This window comes from Phacochoerus africanus, chromosome 4 (assembly GCF_016906955.1).
Source record: "Phacochoerus africanus isolate WHEZ1 chromosome 4, ROS_Pafr_v1, whole genome shotgun sequence".
In the NCBI taxonomy this organism is placed as follows: domain Eukaryota; kingdom Metazoa; phylum Chordata; class Mammalia; order Artiodactyla; family Suidae; genus Phacochoerus; species Phacochoerus africanus.
In genome coordinates this window covers 77,435,528-77,453,697 of record NC_062547.1, presented here as the reverse complement: position 1 = coordinate 77,453,697, position 18,170 = coordinate 77,435,528, and the positions used below count along the sequence as shown (strand labels likewise).

The 18,170-nt window shown below is 58.2% G+C and overlaps 1 protein-coding gene and 1 long non-coding RNA gene across 10 annotated transcripts in view; one reads left to right on the top strand and one right to left on the bottom strand.

Moving 5' to 3' along the window:
- The window catches only part of SBNO2 (strawberry notch homolog 2), a 49,624-nt gene that overhangs the window by 7,825 nt on the left and 23,629 nt on the right, over nt 1-18,170 (bottom strand). For 5 of the 8 annotated variants that reach the window (XM_047777758.1, XM_047777759.1, XM_047777757.1 and 2 more), the window contains exons 5-15: nt 7,719-7,880; nt 4,924-5,007; nt 4,560-4,656; nt 4,026-4,180; nt 3,782-3,915; nt 3,612-3,702; nt 3,373-3,516; nt 1,963-2,080; nt 1,664-1,769; nt 1,046-1,199; nt 49-225 (exon numbers count right to left, since the gene is read on the bottom strand). In XM_047777758.1, coding sequence (XP_047633714.1) covers nt 49-225; nt 1,046-1,199; nt 1,664-1,769; nt 1,963-2,080; nt 3,373-3,516; nt 3,612-3,702; nt 3,782-3,915; nt 4,026-4,180; nt 4,560-4,656; nt 4,924-5,007; nt 7,719-7,880 — 1,422 coding nt within the window. Of the gene's footprint in view, nt 1-48; nt 226-1,045; nt 1,200-1,663; nt 1,770-1,962; nt 2,081-3,372; nt 3,517-3,611; nt 3,703-3,781; nt 3,916-4,025; nt 4,181-4,559; nt 4,657-4,923; nt 5,008-7,718; nt 7,881-12,094; nt 12,293-18,170 lie in introns of those variants that run through there. The other 3 variants (XM_047777764.1, XM_047777765.1, XM_047777762.1) reach the window with 3 other exon arrangements.
- Nucleotides 143-6,171, top strand: LOC125125964 (uncharacterized). 2 transcript variants are annotated; one of them, XR_007134488.1, is made up of 3 exons: nt 143-274; nt 975-3,493; nt 6,141-6,171. It is a non-coding gene; the product is annotated as an uncharacterized LOC125125964 (long non-coding RNA). The 2 variants fall into 2 exon arrangements; XR_007134487.1 differs by lacking the exon at nt 6,141-6,171 and adding an exon at nt 4,323-4,566.

Genomic DNA, 18,170 nt, shown 5'->3' with positions numbered 1-18,170 from the left:
CCCGCCCCCTGCGTGGGGGTGCAGGGTCTTGACACAGTCCTTGCTCACCTTGTCCCGGGCTAGCTCCTCCCGGGCCAGCTCCACCAGCCGGTGCACCTTGGCGGCCACACAAAGGTACTTGAAGAAGCGCTGGTGGGCCGACCAGAACTGACCCCACAGGGACTTGCGGGACTCCAGGCCAATCCAGTCGGCTGCCTGCTGGAACACGCCCAGGGCCTCGGCCCACTGCAATGACAGTCACCTCAGCTCACCCCTGCCGGCCCCCAGGACCCAGGTGCCCACCTGCCCACTCCCACCCGGCTGAAACACGAGGCCAGAGGTGGGGGGTCAAAATAGTGCAACATGGAGGCAGGGTGATGCTGGCAAGGCTGTGGCAGTTGTGAAGAGTTGAGGTGTCCAGGGGTGGGGGACAGCCTTCTGCAGGCAGGCACTTGACTTTCCACACTCTAGACCAGGGAGGTCTCACCAGGGTGGTCCTGCCCCCAGAGTACACCGGATCATGTCTAAGGACATCTGTGGTTGTCACACTGAGGAGGCCTGGCATCAGCTGGGTGGGGGCCAAGGAGGCTGCTCTACACCTCTCAGTGCCCAGGGTGGTCCCCCAGAAAGAGGCCTGCCCTGGTGTCGGCAAGGCTGAGGGGAGATCCAGTTCTGGTGGGAGCTCAGGGGCCAAGCATGACATGGCAGGGCTGAAGCTCAGGACTCATCCTGGGTGGGTGTGATCTGATGGTGAGGATGGGGCCAGGCTACAGGTGCACAAGGATGTGGACACTGAAAATAGCTACCAGCTGGGTCACGTCCAGCAATGTGCTCATGAAATCGTGGGGAGAGGGCGAGAGGGCACAGTCGTACGGTCTGCACAGAATCTACAACTTGGACAGAATCAAGTTGCTCAGCTCCTGCCAGGGACCAAGGCAGGTAGGCCGGCTGCCTCCTCCTTCTCACAGTCTGACTAATCCCTGGGTGTCTTTCAGAGCAGACGAGGAAGGAGACAAGGCATGATTCCTGGGGGAGACGCAGGCTATCCTTGTGGCCCGAGGCTCACCAGCAGGGCCGCCCGATTGTAGATGCGCTCAAAGGCCGGGGCCAGTGGGATCTCCTCAATGCGGAACGTGACACCGGAGAAGCTGAGCTGGCGTGCAATGTACATGCCGCTGACCTTCATGTCCATGGCCACGATCTCCATGGCACCCACGCCCCTGTGGATGAGCACAGGCTGCCTGGGCACTGGCAGGGGACCTGCCAGCCACATGCTGGGTCCCACCCTGAGATGGATCAACCCGGGAAGGGGCTGCCACTCGGAGCCCTGGAGAGTGAATGAGGAAGAGCCAAGTGCACAGCGGGAGCAGAGAGCACTTGCAAAGGCCCAGTGGCCACCAAGGGCCGAGTAGCCCTTGGAAACGGACAAAAGGTGGTCTGCCTGGGCCAAGGAGGGATCTGTGGGATCAGGAAGGTGGGGGGGGGCTTTCCCCTGAGACCAGTGGGAAGTACCAGGCAAAGAAAGGATGGGATTTGCTTTTAAAGATCCCTCTGGTTGCCAGAAGAGTGTGGGCAGGGGTATGAGGTGGTTGCACCAGTCACCCGGCCTCCCAGTGTGATCAGCAGGGCCCTCTGTGGCCCCCGCTCCCACCATGGGTGGGGTGGAGCTGGGTGAAGAGCGCACCTCTTCTCGATGGCGTGCAAAAACTCCTCGAAAGTCCTGAAGGGCGTGCCCTCGCCCCAGATGCCCAGGCGGCTCATGTAGATCATGTTCCGGGGCTCAGAGGCACCTGGGGGAGGGAGGAGCTGCTGAGGGTCTTGGGAAAGTGCCCACAGCCAGTGGGCAGAGGAAAGACCCTCTGATGGGGGTTGGTGTTTGAGGACAGGCCGTGAGGTGCCTCCTAGGGCCTGGCAGGAGCCAGGCTGCAGACCTGGCATCACTAATGGAGGACTGGGCCCTGGCCCTGCCCTGTGTGTCCTCACCTGTGGCGCTGGCGTAGACAACCCTGGCCAGGGGCAGCTTGTTCTGCAGGTCCAGCACGGCCTTGCCCATCTTGGTAGAGCTGGCATTCTTGGCTTTGTGGCACTCGTCAAACACAATCTGGGACAGGCGTGGGTTAAGGACTGTTCTGAAAGGCAGGCTGCCCCACAGACCCACCATGATTGCCCCATGGGGTCCCTTCCTGGTTGAGGGACTCTGGAAGGTGCCTGGGGGTACCTGGCCATGGGTGGGGTGCTTGCAGTGTGTGAGCCTCTAGGCCCTACACAATGCTGACAGAAATTGGAAGACAAAGAAAGTTCTTAATGTTTCAAGGGGAGAAAGAGTAAGCTGCAGATAAGCATGTCCATTACGAAGGTGTGAGTGCCACACATGCGCACACAGAGGTCCACGTGTATGTACATGTGCACAGAGGGTCGATAGAGGATTTGTGACAACACAGGTGAGGAGGTGAGCCTGGTGCTGGCAGGTAGCCCCTGGGTGTGAAGTAAACCTTGTTTTTGTGCTGCTGCTGAGCGGAGATGTCACCAGGTGCCTGGACCTGCCAGAAACTCTGCTGCTGCTCCTAGCCCTGGGGGATCTGCACAGACTAAGCCCTTGGGAACAGAGGATGCATCTGGGGGGAGTGAGGAGGGCTTTAGGAGGGTGCAGTCAGCCCACTTCTGGCAACAAGGGCGGATTCCCAGAGGGTAAGGCCAGAGGCTCCTCCACGAGCACCGCAGCAATCCCCAGGAAACACTGGGGCCCTTCATTGGGTGCCTGGCTGACGGGGATAGAGGGGAGAGGCTGGGGAAGACCAAGGAGGGTTTGTCTAAAGGTTGTTACTAGCAAGAGGAGTGTGTGAAATAAGGAATTAATACAAGACAACCATCAGACTCTTGCTTACACTTTCCTATCCTTGGTATCCTAAGATTTGATGGGAGCAAAAAGAGTGTTCTCAGGCTGAAGCGCAGAGGGAGACCGAGGGCTTCCTGCTGCAGTTGGGAAGGGCCCAGAGCACTGAGGCCTCCTGGCCTTGCTGGCCCGCCCCATGGAGCCCAGGACAACTACGGGGCTGGATGGACAAGGAAGGGGTAGGAAGTGCTTTGTGCCCCCAGACCTCCCGCCCTGTCACCCCGCAGTGTCACAGAAAACAGCCCCCGCCACCGCCCCTGTGGTCAAGGGTCCAGCCTGCTGGAGCCAGGACGCCGAGGCAGGGGCGTATCCGGTCTCTGAGGCTGAGCCAGCGCCACCCGGCCCTGCCTGCCGGGAATTTCTCCCGCACTTCCGCTCCCTCCCCCGCCCGCCCGGCTGGCCCCGGCCAGCCAAGACCAGACTCCCGGCTAGCAGCCTGGGCCCCGCCCTGTCCCTCCACAACCCTTCCCCCGCCCCGCCCCCGCCCCAGGTCAGGATACCACGCCTTCGAAGGCCTCCCCGCACCACTCCAGTATCTGCCGGATGCGCGTACGGTGCTGCCCGCCAGCTTGGCTCTCCCCGATCAGGGCCGAGTAGGTGGCGAAGAGGACGCCCTCTGAGGTAGTGTTGTCGCCATACTTGATCTGGGGAAAGGAGCAGGCATTGGTGCGAGTGGTGTCTTGGCCATGCCGGGCCTCTGGGACTCCCACCAGGGCTGGGTGGGCTGTGGTCCACCTACCTTGCTCAGCGCATGCACCGCGATGCCAGAGGCGGCGATGTCCCTCAGGTCTCGCTCCGCGTCATACTTGAGATCATTAGAGACGCTGAACCTGGGGGTGTGGGCCAGTAGGCGTCAGGAACCCCCTCCTCACCTTCCAGTGCGCCCGCACTCAAAGGGGGGACACTCACCACAAGGCCTTCTTCCTGCCCCGAAGGTAGTTCTCCAGGATGATGCCAGCCACAGTGCGGCCCTTGCCCACGCCCGCGCCATCCCCGATTAGGAACCCCGCGCGCTGCCCGCCCGGGAGAAGGACCTCGTGTTGCTGTGGGGGTCGGGGAGAAGACAGGGAAGTCAGCAGGCTGCAGAGTCAGGGTGGGCACAGAGACTCCCTCCCACACCCGACGCGAACCCGGTGGGAGCCCCCAGGATCACCTGGCAGGCGTAGGTGATGGCCTCCAGCTGCAGGGCAGAAAGAGCCCCGCTGTCCGAGGTGGGCAGAGCTAGGGTGTAAGTGATATCTGGCGGCGGGACACTGGACAGCGTGCTGGTCTCCACTACACGGTCCGGGTGCTGCTTCCCAATCTTGGCTGGAGGGGCGTGGCGAGGGGGCAGGTCAGGGGCGTGGCCAGGGCCTAAGGGAGGTCTGCCTGAGGCCAGGATGGGCGGGGCACGCTCCCAGAAGAGGAGGGCCCCATCATGCACTAAGATCCCTAACCCCCGCCCCCAGAGGTGTGGAAGAAGGCAGCCTGCCTCTCCATGGCAACCTCCATCTCCGGTTTTGTGCTCATCTCTCGATTTTGCACCAAATGAAGATTACAGCCTGATTACAGAACTGCCCCTTTACAGACCGCCTACAGCTCCCACACCTGCCTTGGTGGTTTAAGGGACCTGGGACCTTCAGGAACCCAGTGCCCCTGGGGCTGTGCAGCCCAGAGGTCGCCTGCTGGGCGTCGCCAGGATACTCACACTTGGAAGGCACGTAGTCTGCATAGGTCTCCGCGTGGCCCAGTTCCTCTGCCTCATCCTCCTCAGCCTCTTCCTCCTCCTCGGGCTGACTCTGAGACTGATGGCCAGGTGTTGTCATGCTGGAGCTGATCCTGTCCCCTGCATCCCCTCAGCACACCAGCCTCCCCACCGAGGCAGGGGCCTGGACCGCCCCACACAGCATGGTCCCTCCCTGGCACCTCAGCTTCCCTACCCATGGTCCCCAGTGGGCAGACTATGCTTCTAACCTAGCACAGGGCTTGGCACACAGCAGATGCCTGAGTGTGAGGGGCCCTCCCTAGTTCCCAGGATGGGAGGGTGGCTATAGGGAAGAAGCCTGGCTCACCTGGTAGCTGATGAGAAGCGGGGTGCTAGGTAGGGAGGATACGGGGTCCTCAAGGCCTGTAAATGGCCCACTGGGCAGGAACAGCTGGAGGGAAGACTGGACATGAGCCTCAGGCCAGATGTGGGGCAGAAGTGCCTGGAGGGGCCCCAGCCCCCAGTGGGGGCTCGCCTCGCTGTCCTTAAGCCCTTCAGCTGGCCACTGGCCTCCCCGGCTGCCTGCCTACTTGGATTTGGTAGATAAATAAGGGATGCATGAAGTATTAGATAAATAAGTACTAGGAATGCAACGTACAACTTGGTAAGTATAACTAACACTGCTGAACATTATATGTGAAAGTAGTTAAGAGAGTAAATCCTAGAAGTTCATGTCATAAGTAAAAAAAAATTTTTTTTTTGTCTTTTTGCCTTTTCTAGGGCCACTCTCGCGGCATATGGAGGTTCCCAGGCTAAGGGTCTAATCGGAGCTGTAGCCGCCAGCCTACGCCAGAGCCACAGCAACGCCAGATGCGAGCCCCATCTGCAACCTACACCACAGCTCACAGCAACGCTGGATCCTTTAACCCACTGAGCGAGGCCAGGGATCGAACCCGCAACCTCACGGTTCCTAGTCGGATTCGTTAACCACTGCACCACAACGGGAACTCCTAAAAAATATTTTTCTATTTGTTTTCTCTCTTTTAATGGCCGCGATGTGACAAATGGAAGTTCCCAGGCCAGTGAATGAATCTGAGCCAGTGAATGAATCTGAGCTACAAAACCTACACCACAACTGCAGCAACACTGGATCCTTTAACCCACTGCAATGGGCCAGGGATCAAACAGACCTTCACAGCAACCCGAGCTGCTGTAGTTGGATCCTTAACCCATTGTACTACAGTGGAGACTCCTGTTTTTCTATTTCTTCTTCTTCTTCTTCTTCTTCTTTTTTTTTTTTTTTGGTTTTTAGGGCTGTACATGAGGCACGTGGGAGTTCCTAGCCTACGGGTGGAATTGGAGCTATAGCTGCTGGCCTATGCCACAGCCACAGCAATGCAGGGATCTGAGCCGTGTCTGTGACCTAAACCACAGTTCATGGCAACGCCAGATCCTTAACCCACTGAGCGAGGCCAGGGATTGAACCTACGTTCTCATGTCCGGTTTGTTACCACTGAGCCACAAGAGGAAGTCCTTTCTATTTCTCTAATTTTGTATCTTTTTTTTTTTTTTTTTTTTGGCTAGGTCCGTGGCAATCGAAGTTCCTGGGCCAGGGACTGAACCTGGTCCACAGCAGTGACAATGCCAGATCCTTGACACGCTCCAGGGAACTCCATTAATTTTGTATCTTGTATGAGATGATGTATGCTCACTGACTTAGTGTGGGCATCCTTTCATGACGTGCGTATATCACATTGTCATGCTGCACACCTTAAACTTACAGTGTTTCACATCGCTTTTATCTCAGTAAAACTGGAAGGAAAAAAACATGGCCAAGGTTTTTTAAAAATGAAAAATAAAATGGAAGTGAGTTACAGGGAGGTCAGAAACCTATTCTTAATTTTCTTTTTTTTTTTTTAATTAACAAAAACAAACAAACAGCCATGGGCCCAGGTTCCTGGAAGGCTGAGTCAGGTTCCCGAGGGCGGGCTGTCAGGCTGGCCACAGCACAGCAGCCAGGCAGGACGTGGGATTTCAGCTGCCCTCCTGTTGCTGCCTTACCTTACCTCATGCTGCCCTGCAGGTAGGCAGGGACAGGCCCACTACGCCTGCTCTGGCACTTCCCATCCTCCCACCAGCCTCATCCTGGCCCTCCCTGGCCCCTCTGTTCCCATGAGTGGCCGCAGGCCTGGGGGGGGTCCCAGCCCAGCTGCCCCCATAGGCACGGGTGCCCCAGCCACACTGCCCAAGCTTGCCTCTTGAAGCTGTGAAGCAGGTTCAGGCTCCCAAAGGCTAGGAGCTGCTCTCCTGGCAGAGGACCCTGGATAGAGGCATGGGCTCCCCAGTCCTCGCAGGATGCCCCTGCTGCCCAGTTCAGGGAAGGTGCTAGAGTCTGGCCTGGCATACCCAGAGTCCCTGCTCACCTGTGACCTCTCCAGGCTGGCCTCTCCTTGTCCCGGGCCTAGCCACCTCCTGTGTTCCAGCCACCTCCTACATCCTGACCCCGCACCTCCCCCGTCTGTGTCCTTCATGAGATACTGCACAGATGCTGCTCCTCCCCTAGTGCTGCAGCCCTGGCAAAAAGCTGGCCAGGGGTTGCTCGCCACACTGGGAAGGAGGTCCATGCCATCACTATCCCCACCAGGCCTTGAGATTCACTCCAAGGGGCTTGTTCCTACCACAGGATCTTTGCACATGTGCTGTTCCCTCCACTTGGCCTGGCCAATGCCTCCTCCTCCAAGTCTCAGCCCTGCCCACCCGGCTCTATTCCATCATGTGACTACATTCCTTGAGGGTGTTCACTCAGCACTAAGGACATTCGGGGTAGGGGGGGGCACCCTACACACAGGGGGCCCTTGCCTGGGCAGGGAGCGTGGGGCAGAATCACTAGAGTGAGAACCAGTCTGGGAACTTGCTTTCCTCTTACCTCCTGGTAAACCCATCTCCCCAAAAGGCAGGGGCCCTGGGGTCCAGCACAGAGCAGGGTGTGGAGAATGAGCCATGGAGGAAGTTGGGGGGCAGCATTGATGGGACACCTGGTGCTGGAGTTCCCCCGCCCCCCGCAGAGCCTGCATCATCTGACCCCACGGGAAACATGTGCTCTCTCAAGCAATGGCCTCCTCTGCATCTGAACAGCTGAGGGCAGGCTGGGGGCACACTGACCTTGTCGTGGGCGGAGGGGCCAGTGCTCACATCCCAGATGGTGGGCACCTGGCTGAGGCTGTCAGCAGGCAGGAAGTCGGGCGTGTCTGCGATGTCCGAGAGGGAGTCCACAGACGAGGAGAAGATGGAGGCATTGGAGAGGTCGTCGAGGTACGAAGGGTCCTAGAAGACAGGCTGGGTAAGGCGCAGTGGGGACATCCATGGGCGGAGCTACGGGGCCAGCCACACAGTGACACTGCTCAGCCGTGATGAGAAGAGAAGCCCCAACACTCGCTACCACGTGAATGGACCTTGTGACCATGATGCTCAGTGAGAGAAGCAGACACAGAAGGACACACGGTGTGGGATTCCATGGATGGGAAATGTCCAGAACAGACACATCCACAGACACAGAGAGAGAGCGGGTTCCTGGCTGTCAGGGGCTGGGGGGGGGGTGCTGTTGATGCTCATGGGAATGGGGCTTCTTTTGGGGGTGATGGGAATGTTCTGAAACTAAATATGGGGGATAGAAGTTGCATGAATCTGTGAATGTACTGAAAACACTGAATTACCCATTTCAAACAGGTCGATTGTACAATATATAAATTATATCAATAAAGCTGTTTTTTAAAAAAAAGAGTCCCACTGTGGCACAATGGGATCTGCAGTGTCTCTGCAGTGCCTGGATGTAGGTTCAATTCCTGGCCCAGCGCAGCAGGGTAAAGGATCTGACATAGCTGAAGCTGCAGCATAGGTCACAACTACCACTGTGACCTAATCCCTGGCTGAGAATGCCATGTGTTAAGGGGTGGCCAAAAAAGGAAGAAAAAAAAAAGCAGAGGTGAGAGAAGACAGACCCCACACGCTATGTACTAGACTCTATCTTGGTGACACTGGGGTAAGGGGAGAGGCATCCCATGCCTTCCCTGGCCCATCCCCATGGAGGAGGTGACACCACTGTAAGGATGTCAGGATTCAGGGACCCCTACACTTTGGAAGCCAGCTGTGGAGGTTATACACTTTAGAAACCTAAATTTAAAGGAAATTAGGTGCAGCACCGGCCAGGGGCGGGGGGCACCTGGGTGTGCCTGGCTTCTGCTGGGCATGGGGACGTGGAACCAGCCCCTTGGGCCTCCTAGACCAGAGGCCCTGCAACAACCCGTAGCTGGGGAAGGTGCAGGCCCCGTCCACCTCCCTTAGCCCCTTGAGTCCTAGATGGGGGGTAGCTCTTGGCTGACCAGCCCCCAGGGAGGGAGCCCCCTGAGCCTGCCTGCCATGGGTGGAGCCAGTCCAGCTGCAGCTGCAGAGGGCCCATTATGCTGACATTTGGCCCCAAGGCATTTCAGGCCTGTCAGTGGGACCATTTCCTGAGTAGGGCAGGGGCCATGGAGGAGGGAGGGCTGCCCCCTAGGAGCCCCGCCCTGCTCACACAGCTTGGCTCACCAGGACTGTTGGGGACCTCGTCAGGCAGATTAGGTGGAGGGTGCATCTGTTCCACTAACCCTGGGGGACTCTGAGGAGGGACACCTGGGTCTGGAGGCCATGGCCAAGCTGGCTTCTGGTGGTAGAGGGCAGCATTCCCGGGGCCTTGGTCACTGAGACCTAGTGTTCAGCCAGTGCTCGGCCCTGCCCCACACCCCTGCAGGGGCCGTGTTTCTGGGGCTCCCTCCCATAGTGATCTGCATGGGAATCAGCCCGCACTCCTTGGGGTGGGGGGACCTCCAGGTGGCACTGTCCAGCTTCCTGAGGACTCTGAGCTCAGGCGCTGGCACAAGTACAGTCCCAAATAGGCAGGCTAGTAGCTACATTGCTAGGGGACAGCAGCCTGGCAGGAAGGGGTGGGGCAGGGGTGGCAAGATCCAGCCAGCGGCCTCCTTATGGGTGGCTGGGCGCTGATCTCAGTCTGTCCATCTACTGGATGGGGTTGGTCCTTACTGCCTGGGGTCAGGAGACTTGGTGATGTCAGCTGCTATGAGGTTGGAGACCCTGTGTGAACGCCTCTCACTACCCAGGGTGCCCTGGCTCTGGCAGTGCCCAAGGACAGCACTTTGCCCACCAGGCCTCTCCTGGCCCCAGCCACCTGCCATGCCCAGCCTGGACCGTGGAGGGATGCAGACTCCAGCTTCCTCTTACTGTCTCCCCGGCTAGGAGGCACATAGTGTCCACTAGGACTAGTGCAGGCACGGGCAGCAACCTGGGAAGGTTAATGAAAGCCCTGAGCTGCAGGACAGAAGCTGGGGAGGCCAATCTCAGGAGCGCAAACAGGCCCCTATGACACCCCCTGGAGCACCTGGCAACTCACACAAGAGACTGGTGACCCCACAGACCAGAGCATTCATCTCAGGGGAAATAGAGGCAGTAGCAGCAGGCCTGGCCCTATGGACCCTGAAGCCAGCTCCTGCCCCATCTCGGTCAGCTGGGGTCACAGGTGGCCCTTCCTGAGTCTGGTGGGCAGTGCCAGGGAAGGCTGGGCTGCAGAAGCTGGACATCTAGTCCCCGTGAAGCAGCAGGGCTCAGAGGTCCCCAGAGACTCCACGGGCTGCCTGGGGTGGCATCTGGACACCTGCAGAACTGGCTGTCTCAGCTATAACCCCTCTGGGACCACATCTGAGTTATGGCCCTTCCAGCAGGTGCCACCCAGCCTGGCCCCTGGTCAGGGTAATGATGGTCCAGGGCCATCAACCACCCACCCTGGCGCTCTGAGATGGCCCTGCTTCCCAGAGGCAAAACAATCACGGAGCAGTGGGCAGGGAGGACCTCGGGGGTGCTCAGGGGACCCCACCCTGCTGCTACGGCTGTGCACAGAGACTCCTGCCCAGGACAGCAAGGAAGGAGCCAGTGAGGAACCAGAAGGACAGACCAAAGACAGAAGCAGGGACCTCTGGTGTGATGACGGGTGACAAGGGCGCTGCCCCAAGGTCCTCCCACGCCCCCTCAACCCATCACCCCAGTGCGATCTGAGAAAACCCTGACACACCCAACCTGACAACGTCCAGCAGGACCCCCAGCCCAGGTGCCTCTCAAGGGGAGATGGTGAGACTGTCACACCCTGGGGGCGGGGTGGGGGGTGGACACTGGATGTCACAGAGGTCCTGGGGCAAAGAGGACTCTGATTAAGGATGACATTTCAACACTGGCGGGCGAGTCAGCTGGGACACATGTGGTGCTAAGGTGGGTGTGAATGACAGGGACTGGTTGTGGGGCCCACAGCAACTGTTTCCCAGCCAATCTGTAAATCTGAAACTGTCCTAAAAAATAGTTATTAATTAAGAAAGTGGGCATTCTCCCCCTGCTCTGTGGAGGCTGCCTCCACCAGGGGCCCAGAGGGCAACGACATCATCTGGGGACCCTGGATCCTGGGGCACAAAAGGAGGCGGGGCCCCACTTGGGTCACCAGGGGTGAAGGTGCAGCTCCCAGGGGTCCCTCCCCCTCCATCCCTGTGCCAGGTGGGTAGCTAGACAGTAGTCAGAGTGGACTCCTCCCTGGTGGTCTCCACACACACTGGAAGCAGACCCCCAGCAGCCACCAGCAGACCTCCCAGACGACCCGAACCCAGATTCTCCCTCCCAGGGCCTGGTCAGGTCAGTGCCACAGCTCCTGGGGCCCCACCAGCCTGCTACCCTCCAGCCTGTGTCCACTCCATTCTCAGCCTCACCTCCCACCCTACGTCCCCACCTGGAGCCCTTCCTGGACCCTAGGCCCATCTGTCCATCCACTGCAGCCCCCAGGTGGGGAGCTGGCTGGTTGCCATGACAGTTAGGGAGGAAACAGGGTCACCTGCTGTGGTTACTGTCTCCCCAGCATTTCAGGGACCCTGGACCAGTGAGGAGCCCACAGGACCCACACAGTGACACCCCCGCTGCCCCCTGCCCCACAGTCCAGTGGGATGGGACAGGCCAGCCCCCAAGCACGACCTGGCTCTGGGCCCGCCCCCTGGAGTCTGCTCAGCACCCCGCCAGCCAGAGAAGGACCCAGACACCCTTCAGAGACAGGTCCTTTCACTGGCCCATGGCAGGGGCCCCGAGGAGGGGACGAGAGATGGAGGGAAGGGGACTGTTCCTACCTGTCCAATCAGAGCCCATCTTGAACCATGCCCCACAGAGCTACTGCTCATACTCCCAGGACACCTGGAGCCCTGAAGACCCCAGGTGGGACGGCTCCCAGCCTCCGACAGCCCCTCCTGCCTGCCCTCCCTGGCTGTCCCACAAGCCCCCAGTCTCCTCATCCCACATGGCTCTGCTTGGAAAACTCCAGCGGACTGGCTCTTGCTGCCAAAAAAGCAGGAGTAGCAGGCTGGGGGAGGGGGCCTCCAGGAGCCCAGTGTTCCCGGCAGTTCCCACGGCCAGGATCCCGCCCTCCCAGCCCGGCCTCCCTCGGAGCAAGAGCCCAGGGTTACCTTGCTGAGAGCTGCAAACTGCAGCCAGAACCGCAGCTGGGACATGGTGGCCGCCGCCAGGTCCCTGGAAGGCGGCGGGAGCAGCTCCCGCATGACCGCGGTGCTCAGCCCGGCTGCATTTGCATGTTGGTTTAGTCACTGCCGGCGCCTACTTCCCCTAAGGCCGCTGACTTTCAGGAAATGATGCCTGCCTGGTAAGTCAGGACGCTTCCTGGCAGAGCGCTGAGAATTACTGAACGGGGCGGAATCTAGCCACAGACGGCTGTCAACAAGGCCCGCCCGCTGCCCGCCAGGTCGCACCCTGCCCGCCCCAGGGGGCCCTTGGCTGAGGCCAGGCCCCTCTGTGGGTCCAGACAGAATGTGGGGGTGGGGGAGGACAGCTGGGATGCCCAGACAGACCCCTCCTGGCCCTGGCCTCAGTTTCCCCAGACCATGAGCGCTGGATACTGTTCCAACCAAACCCTTTGCCGAGCTGGCCTGACAGGGACTGCAGCTGCCCCTGGGATGCCTACAGCAAGCAGTGACTCAGCGGTGGCACAGGCCTACACTTCACAGAAGGAAACGGAGGCCGGACCAGCCCCTCCAGGCCCCCCATGCCCTCCCAGGTCTGTCAGCCCCTTAGCCTATACCTGGGGCTGTCGCTACAGTCCCAGAGGCCCTGGAACCTGCCTCCAGCACCTCACCAGGGTCAGCCAAGGGCCTCTGCCCATGCTGGGGGCCCCTGGGACCCTCCCCTCCTCCAGTCCTGGAAAGGGTTTGGCTGCCCCAAAAGCCTGTTCCTCCCCCTCCCATCCTCCTCCCACAGCCTACCACAGAGGGCGGGATAGTAGGGGGCACAAATCCCTTAAGGCCAGGTGCCCTGTCCTGGATTGCTTCTTTTTTTGGCTGCACCCTTGGCATGTAAAAGTTCCAGAGCCAAAGATTAAACCTGTGCCACGGCAGCAACCCAAGCCACTGTGGTGACAACACTGGATCCTTAACCCACTGAGCCACCAGGGAACTCCCAAGGCTGTTTCTTTAGACCACCCACCTCATGGGATGGTTCTATATCACTGGTGGCCAAGAGGAGGGAATACCTGCTCTGCTTGGTGCCTTGGGTCTCTGGCTGGGGAAGGGACCCCAGGGGCAGGGAGACCTCGGCCCACGCAGCAGCACCTGGCCCGGTCTCCGGCCCATAGCTGGGGTGGGGCTAGGGGGGCACAGGGCCCTGAGGCTACCACTAAGGGGAAAAACATGTACCAATGGCAGCAAGCAGAGAAAGGACACACAACTGCAAAATGCAAACTGAAACCAGCAGGACATACTTCACAGCCGCCCAGAAAACTGGACACACGAAGCTTACAGTGAGCAGTGTGGGGAGAAGGCGGAGCGACTGAAGCCCAACCCGGCAGATGGGGCAATGAAACGGGGCAGCGTCCTTGGAAAACGTCACTACCACAACCCTGCGATTCCACCACCAGATTCCTCATGGAAACCTGCACATGCACATCCACAGCAGCCAAAAGGTGGACACAACCCCACTGTCCAACAATGGATGATGGATAAACAGTGTGGCCCCTCTATACACAGGAGCACTGCTCGGCCATGAAAGGGAGAGAAGCACCGACACTCCTACCTCGTGGACAGACCTGGAGACCACGATGCTCAGTGAGAGAAGCAGACACAGAAGGACACAGAGTGTGGATTCCATGGATGGGAAATGTCCAGAACAGGCACATCCACAGACACAGAGGATGGTTTTTAGAGACAGAGAGTGGTTGTCAGGGGCTGGGGTGATTGCTGATCGGGACAGGGCTGCACTTTGGGGTGATGGAATGTTCTGGAATTACATAAAGGTGGTAGTTGCACAACTCTGTGAATATACTTTAGAATATACTTTTTTTTGGTAGCATCTGTGGCATATCAAAGTTCCAGGCTAGGAACTGAACCCATGCCACAGCAGCTACTCAAGCTGCTGCAGTGGCAGCACCAGATCCTTAACCCTGTGTACCATGAGGGCACTCCTTAGAAGGATGAATTTTTTTTCCTGCTTTTTAAGGCCGCACCCACAGCATATGGAGGTTCCCAGGCTAGGGGTCAAATTGGAACTACAGCTGCTGCCTACAGCACAGCCACAGCAATGCAGAATCCAAACCATATCCACGACTTAACACCACAGCTTGCAGCAATGCTGGATCCTTAACCCACTATTTGAGGCCAGGGATTAAACCCACATCCTCACAGAGACAACATAAGTGAGGCTGAGCCACCACAGGAACTCCAGAAGGATGAAATTTTTTTTTTGTCTTTTTTTTTCGCCTTTTCTAGAGCCGCTTTCCGCAGCATATGGAGGTTCGCAGGCTAGGGGTCCAATTGGAGCTGTAGCTGCCGGCCTACACCAGAGCCACAGCAACTCGGGATCTGAGCCGTGTCTGCAACCTACACCACAGCTCATGGCAACGCCGGATCGTTAACCCACTGAGCAAGGCCAGGGACCGAACCTGCAACCTCATGGTTCCTAGTCGGATTCATTAACCACTATGCCACGATGGGAACTCCATGAGAAGGATGAATTTTAAGATTTGTGAATTTTGTCTCAATTTTAAAAAGAATTACTGGGAAAAAGTGAAAAGAGGACACGAAGTGCATGCACAAGCTTTCTATCACTAGATCTAACTGGCATGAATTGTCAGGCAACAGCTGTTTCTAACCTCAGATTCTCTGTCCATGCATTGTCCCCACATGGCCAGTCATCCCTCTCTGGCCAGCATGTCCCAGTTGTGGGGCCCCCAGGCTGCCCTGGGCTGGGCAGCAAGGGGCGGGGCAGTTCCCCCATCCAACCGCCGCCTGTTCCTCCTGCATCTGGTGACCTGCCTTCCCCGCACGCACAAGGGATTAGATGCCCACTGCCACAGATCGCAGAGAGCTGGTGCACGGGCAGCCGCAGAGGAGAGGAGCCAGGGTGGCCAGTGGAAGGGGAAAAGGCTGGGAGGGCACTGAAGCTGCCCCTCAGAACACCTCGTTACCAGAATGCTCGTGTTGAGGACTCAACTGTGGCCCCAAAGGATGGGCTCAAGTCCTGACCCTGTACCTGTGAGGGGACTGCCTCTGGAAGTGGGGTCCCTGCAGGTGCAATTAACTGAGGGAGGGTCACACTGGAGCAGAGGACCCAATGCCACAGCTGGTGCCCTTACAAGAAAGAGGGGATCTGGACAAGGACGCAGAGGATGAAGACAGAGGCAGAGATGGGGTGAGGAGGCTGCCAGCCCAGGACACTGGGGGTATGGCGCTAGGAGAGGCAGGACGGACCCTCCCCAGAGTTCCCAGGGGAGTGTGGTCCTGCCGCGCCCTGACCTCGGCAGAGACCATGGAGCGGGGGTCCTCGGCCATGGCCCATGGGAACCACTAGGCCTCCTGAGATAAGCAGCCTTGAGTTCGCTCTCTGCCAATGCCAGGAACTGCTGGGCGCCGGCTGGCAGGGTGGGCCAAGACCTCTGATCCTGGAGAGATCCATTTGCAGAGCAGTCGATGCTGCCCGCCAGCCCCCTCCTCGTGGGGAGCTGCTGAGAGTTTGCAAAGCACTTCTCTGAGCTGTGACCTCATCCTGCTTCCCAGAAGCCTGGGCTGGCAGATGGAAAGTGTCCTCAGGACGTAGGGCCCACCTGAGATGCCTGCAGGGACCCTCAGGGCGGATGTCTGCCCTACAGAGTGTGTGGCAGGGGGCTCACTGCATGGGAAAGAGCCCTCCCAGGGCCCAGCTGAGATGCTGGGGTCCAGGCAGTCTTGGGAGGAGGGGTGAGGGCAGCACCGATCCTGAGAAGGACTGGGGGTTGGGGGAGCTAGGCATTGGAGAGTTAGCAAAGAAGGGTGGGAAAGCCAGCCCTGAATCCAGCACCCCAGAGAGACCAGGGTGGAGAGCACTGACAGGAGGCCCTAGAAGGGCAGGGGCAGAGAGGGCTGGAGGCACACCTCACCCCCATTCCTCACCCCAACAAGGCCCCAGTAGGTTAAGGATCTGGAGCTGTCTCTGCAGCAGCACGGGTTTGATCCTTGGCTTGGGAACGTCCATATGCCTTGGGTGCAGCAAAAAAAAAAAAAAAAAAAAAATTCCCTGAATGAGATTGAGCTACAGTGGAACACAGGTCAGTGCTAAAATATACACATACATGTTCACACTGGAACGATTCACAGCAGCCATAAGGTGGAAATGACCCAAATGTCCACTGATGGACAGACACATAAACTTACATGCCCTCCACACATGGGAGCATCACTCGGCCATGAAAAGGAGAGAAGCACTGACACTCGCTACCACACTGACCTTGGGACCATGAAGCTCAGTGAGAGAAGCAAACACAGAAGGACATACAGTGTGTGATTCCATGACCGGGAAACGTCCAGAACAGATGCATCCAGACACAAGAGAATGTGTTCCTGGTTGTTGGGGCTGGGGTGGGGAGGGGATAGGACTGACGGCTCAAGGGGATGGACTTCTTTTTGGGGAGATGGAATGTTCTGGAATTAGAGGCGATGGCTGCACAATTGCGAATGTACTAAAACTGCTAACTCATATGAAATGGAAATCATATTTCAATTGAAAGTTAAAGGATGAAAGACCAGCCACATGCCCTCCCCACCTCCAGCGCATCCTGGGGTAGGAGATCACATGTGGGCCCCTCAGCAAGGGGTGTAGGAGCTTCGGTGGCTCTGTGCTAACTTGAAGGCAGAAAGGAGAGGACAGTGGGCAGTAGAGGGACCTGGTGGACGCTGCCCTGTCATGGGTCAAGGTCAACCCATCAGCAAGATGCATGGACTCAGGGCCTGGGAGGAGGTGCGCCATGAATGTGGGCCTCCTGCAGAAGATGCAGACCCCTCAGCGTGGGCCCCGGCAAGGCAGCCTGCACAGAACTGGATGGTTCTTCTCAGAGCCTCAGCGCACCTCTGGGAGCACAAGTGTGGTCAGCCATGCTGCTCCAGGGCTAGTTTCTGCCTCGTGACGCTGGCCTCGGTCAGTTACGTAAGGTGTTATATATATATATATCGTGCAGGGAACTGGATGAGTGAGGGTGCTCAGGAATTCTTGGTAGCATTTATCCAGCTTTTCTGTAAACCTAAAATATTCTGAAGTTTGTTTGGTCACAAAAACCTTCAAACATACAGAAGAGAGCGTCAGAGGTAAAATTTCCAGATAACTTCTGGGTACATTTAGTCTCCCACCCTGGAACCCGGGCCCCCAGGCTCTGGGTGGGCTCCATGGGGGCCCAGTCTGACTTCTGGCTTGTGTGCGGCCCCCAGAGAACTGCTCCACACCCCAAAGTCAAGTGGGGGAGCTTTCTCCTCAGAGGCAGCAAGAGTCGCACAAGTCATCACTTTCCTCTTTGCTTTGGCTGCTAGGAAACTTGGGGCTCAAGTTTCGTTACCAGGAGGTATGTTAAGGCCTGGGGGGTTATATTCACTTCCTGCCCCCAGCCCTGCATTCTCCATTCCAATTCCTTCTGATGCATGAACAGGAGTGAAGAGTGTGCCATGGGTCACACGAGGGCTTCACCCGGAGTATTTCCTCTCGCTGTTGTAATGAACTATCTCAAACTTCTCAGCTTAAAACAACACACATTTATTACTTCATGGTGCTGGAGAGCATAAGTTTTAAATGGGCTGACAGAGCCGGTTCCTTCTAGAGGCTCCAGGGGAGAGTCGTTTTCTCCTTTTCCAGCTTCTGGAGGCGCCGCATCCCTGGCTCGCGGCCCCTTCCTCCATCCTCACAGCCAGCAGCGCGGCATCTCCAGTCTCTCTGCCTCTGACCCTCCCGCCTCCCTCTTATGAGGACCTGGTGATGACACTGGGCCCCTGGGGAATCCAGGACCATCCCCATCCCAGGGGCCTTCACTTAACCCCACCTGCAAAGTCCCTTTGACATAGGAGGTGACACATCCCAAGTCCCAGGACCAGGAGGAGGACATCTTCAGGGCTGTCCCTATGCCGGCCACTGTGCGATGTCACTTAATCTGAGCCAGGAGCAGAGGGCATCTGTGGAGGACCCAGTGGGTAGGGCTGAGCTGTGAGGAGCCTCAAATGCCAGATTCGCTGTGGACTGGGC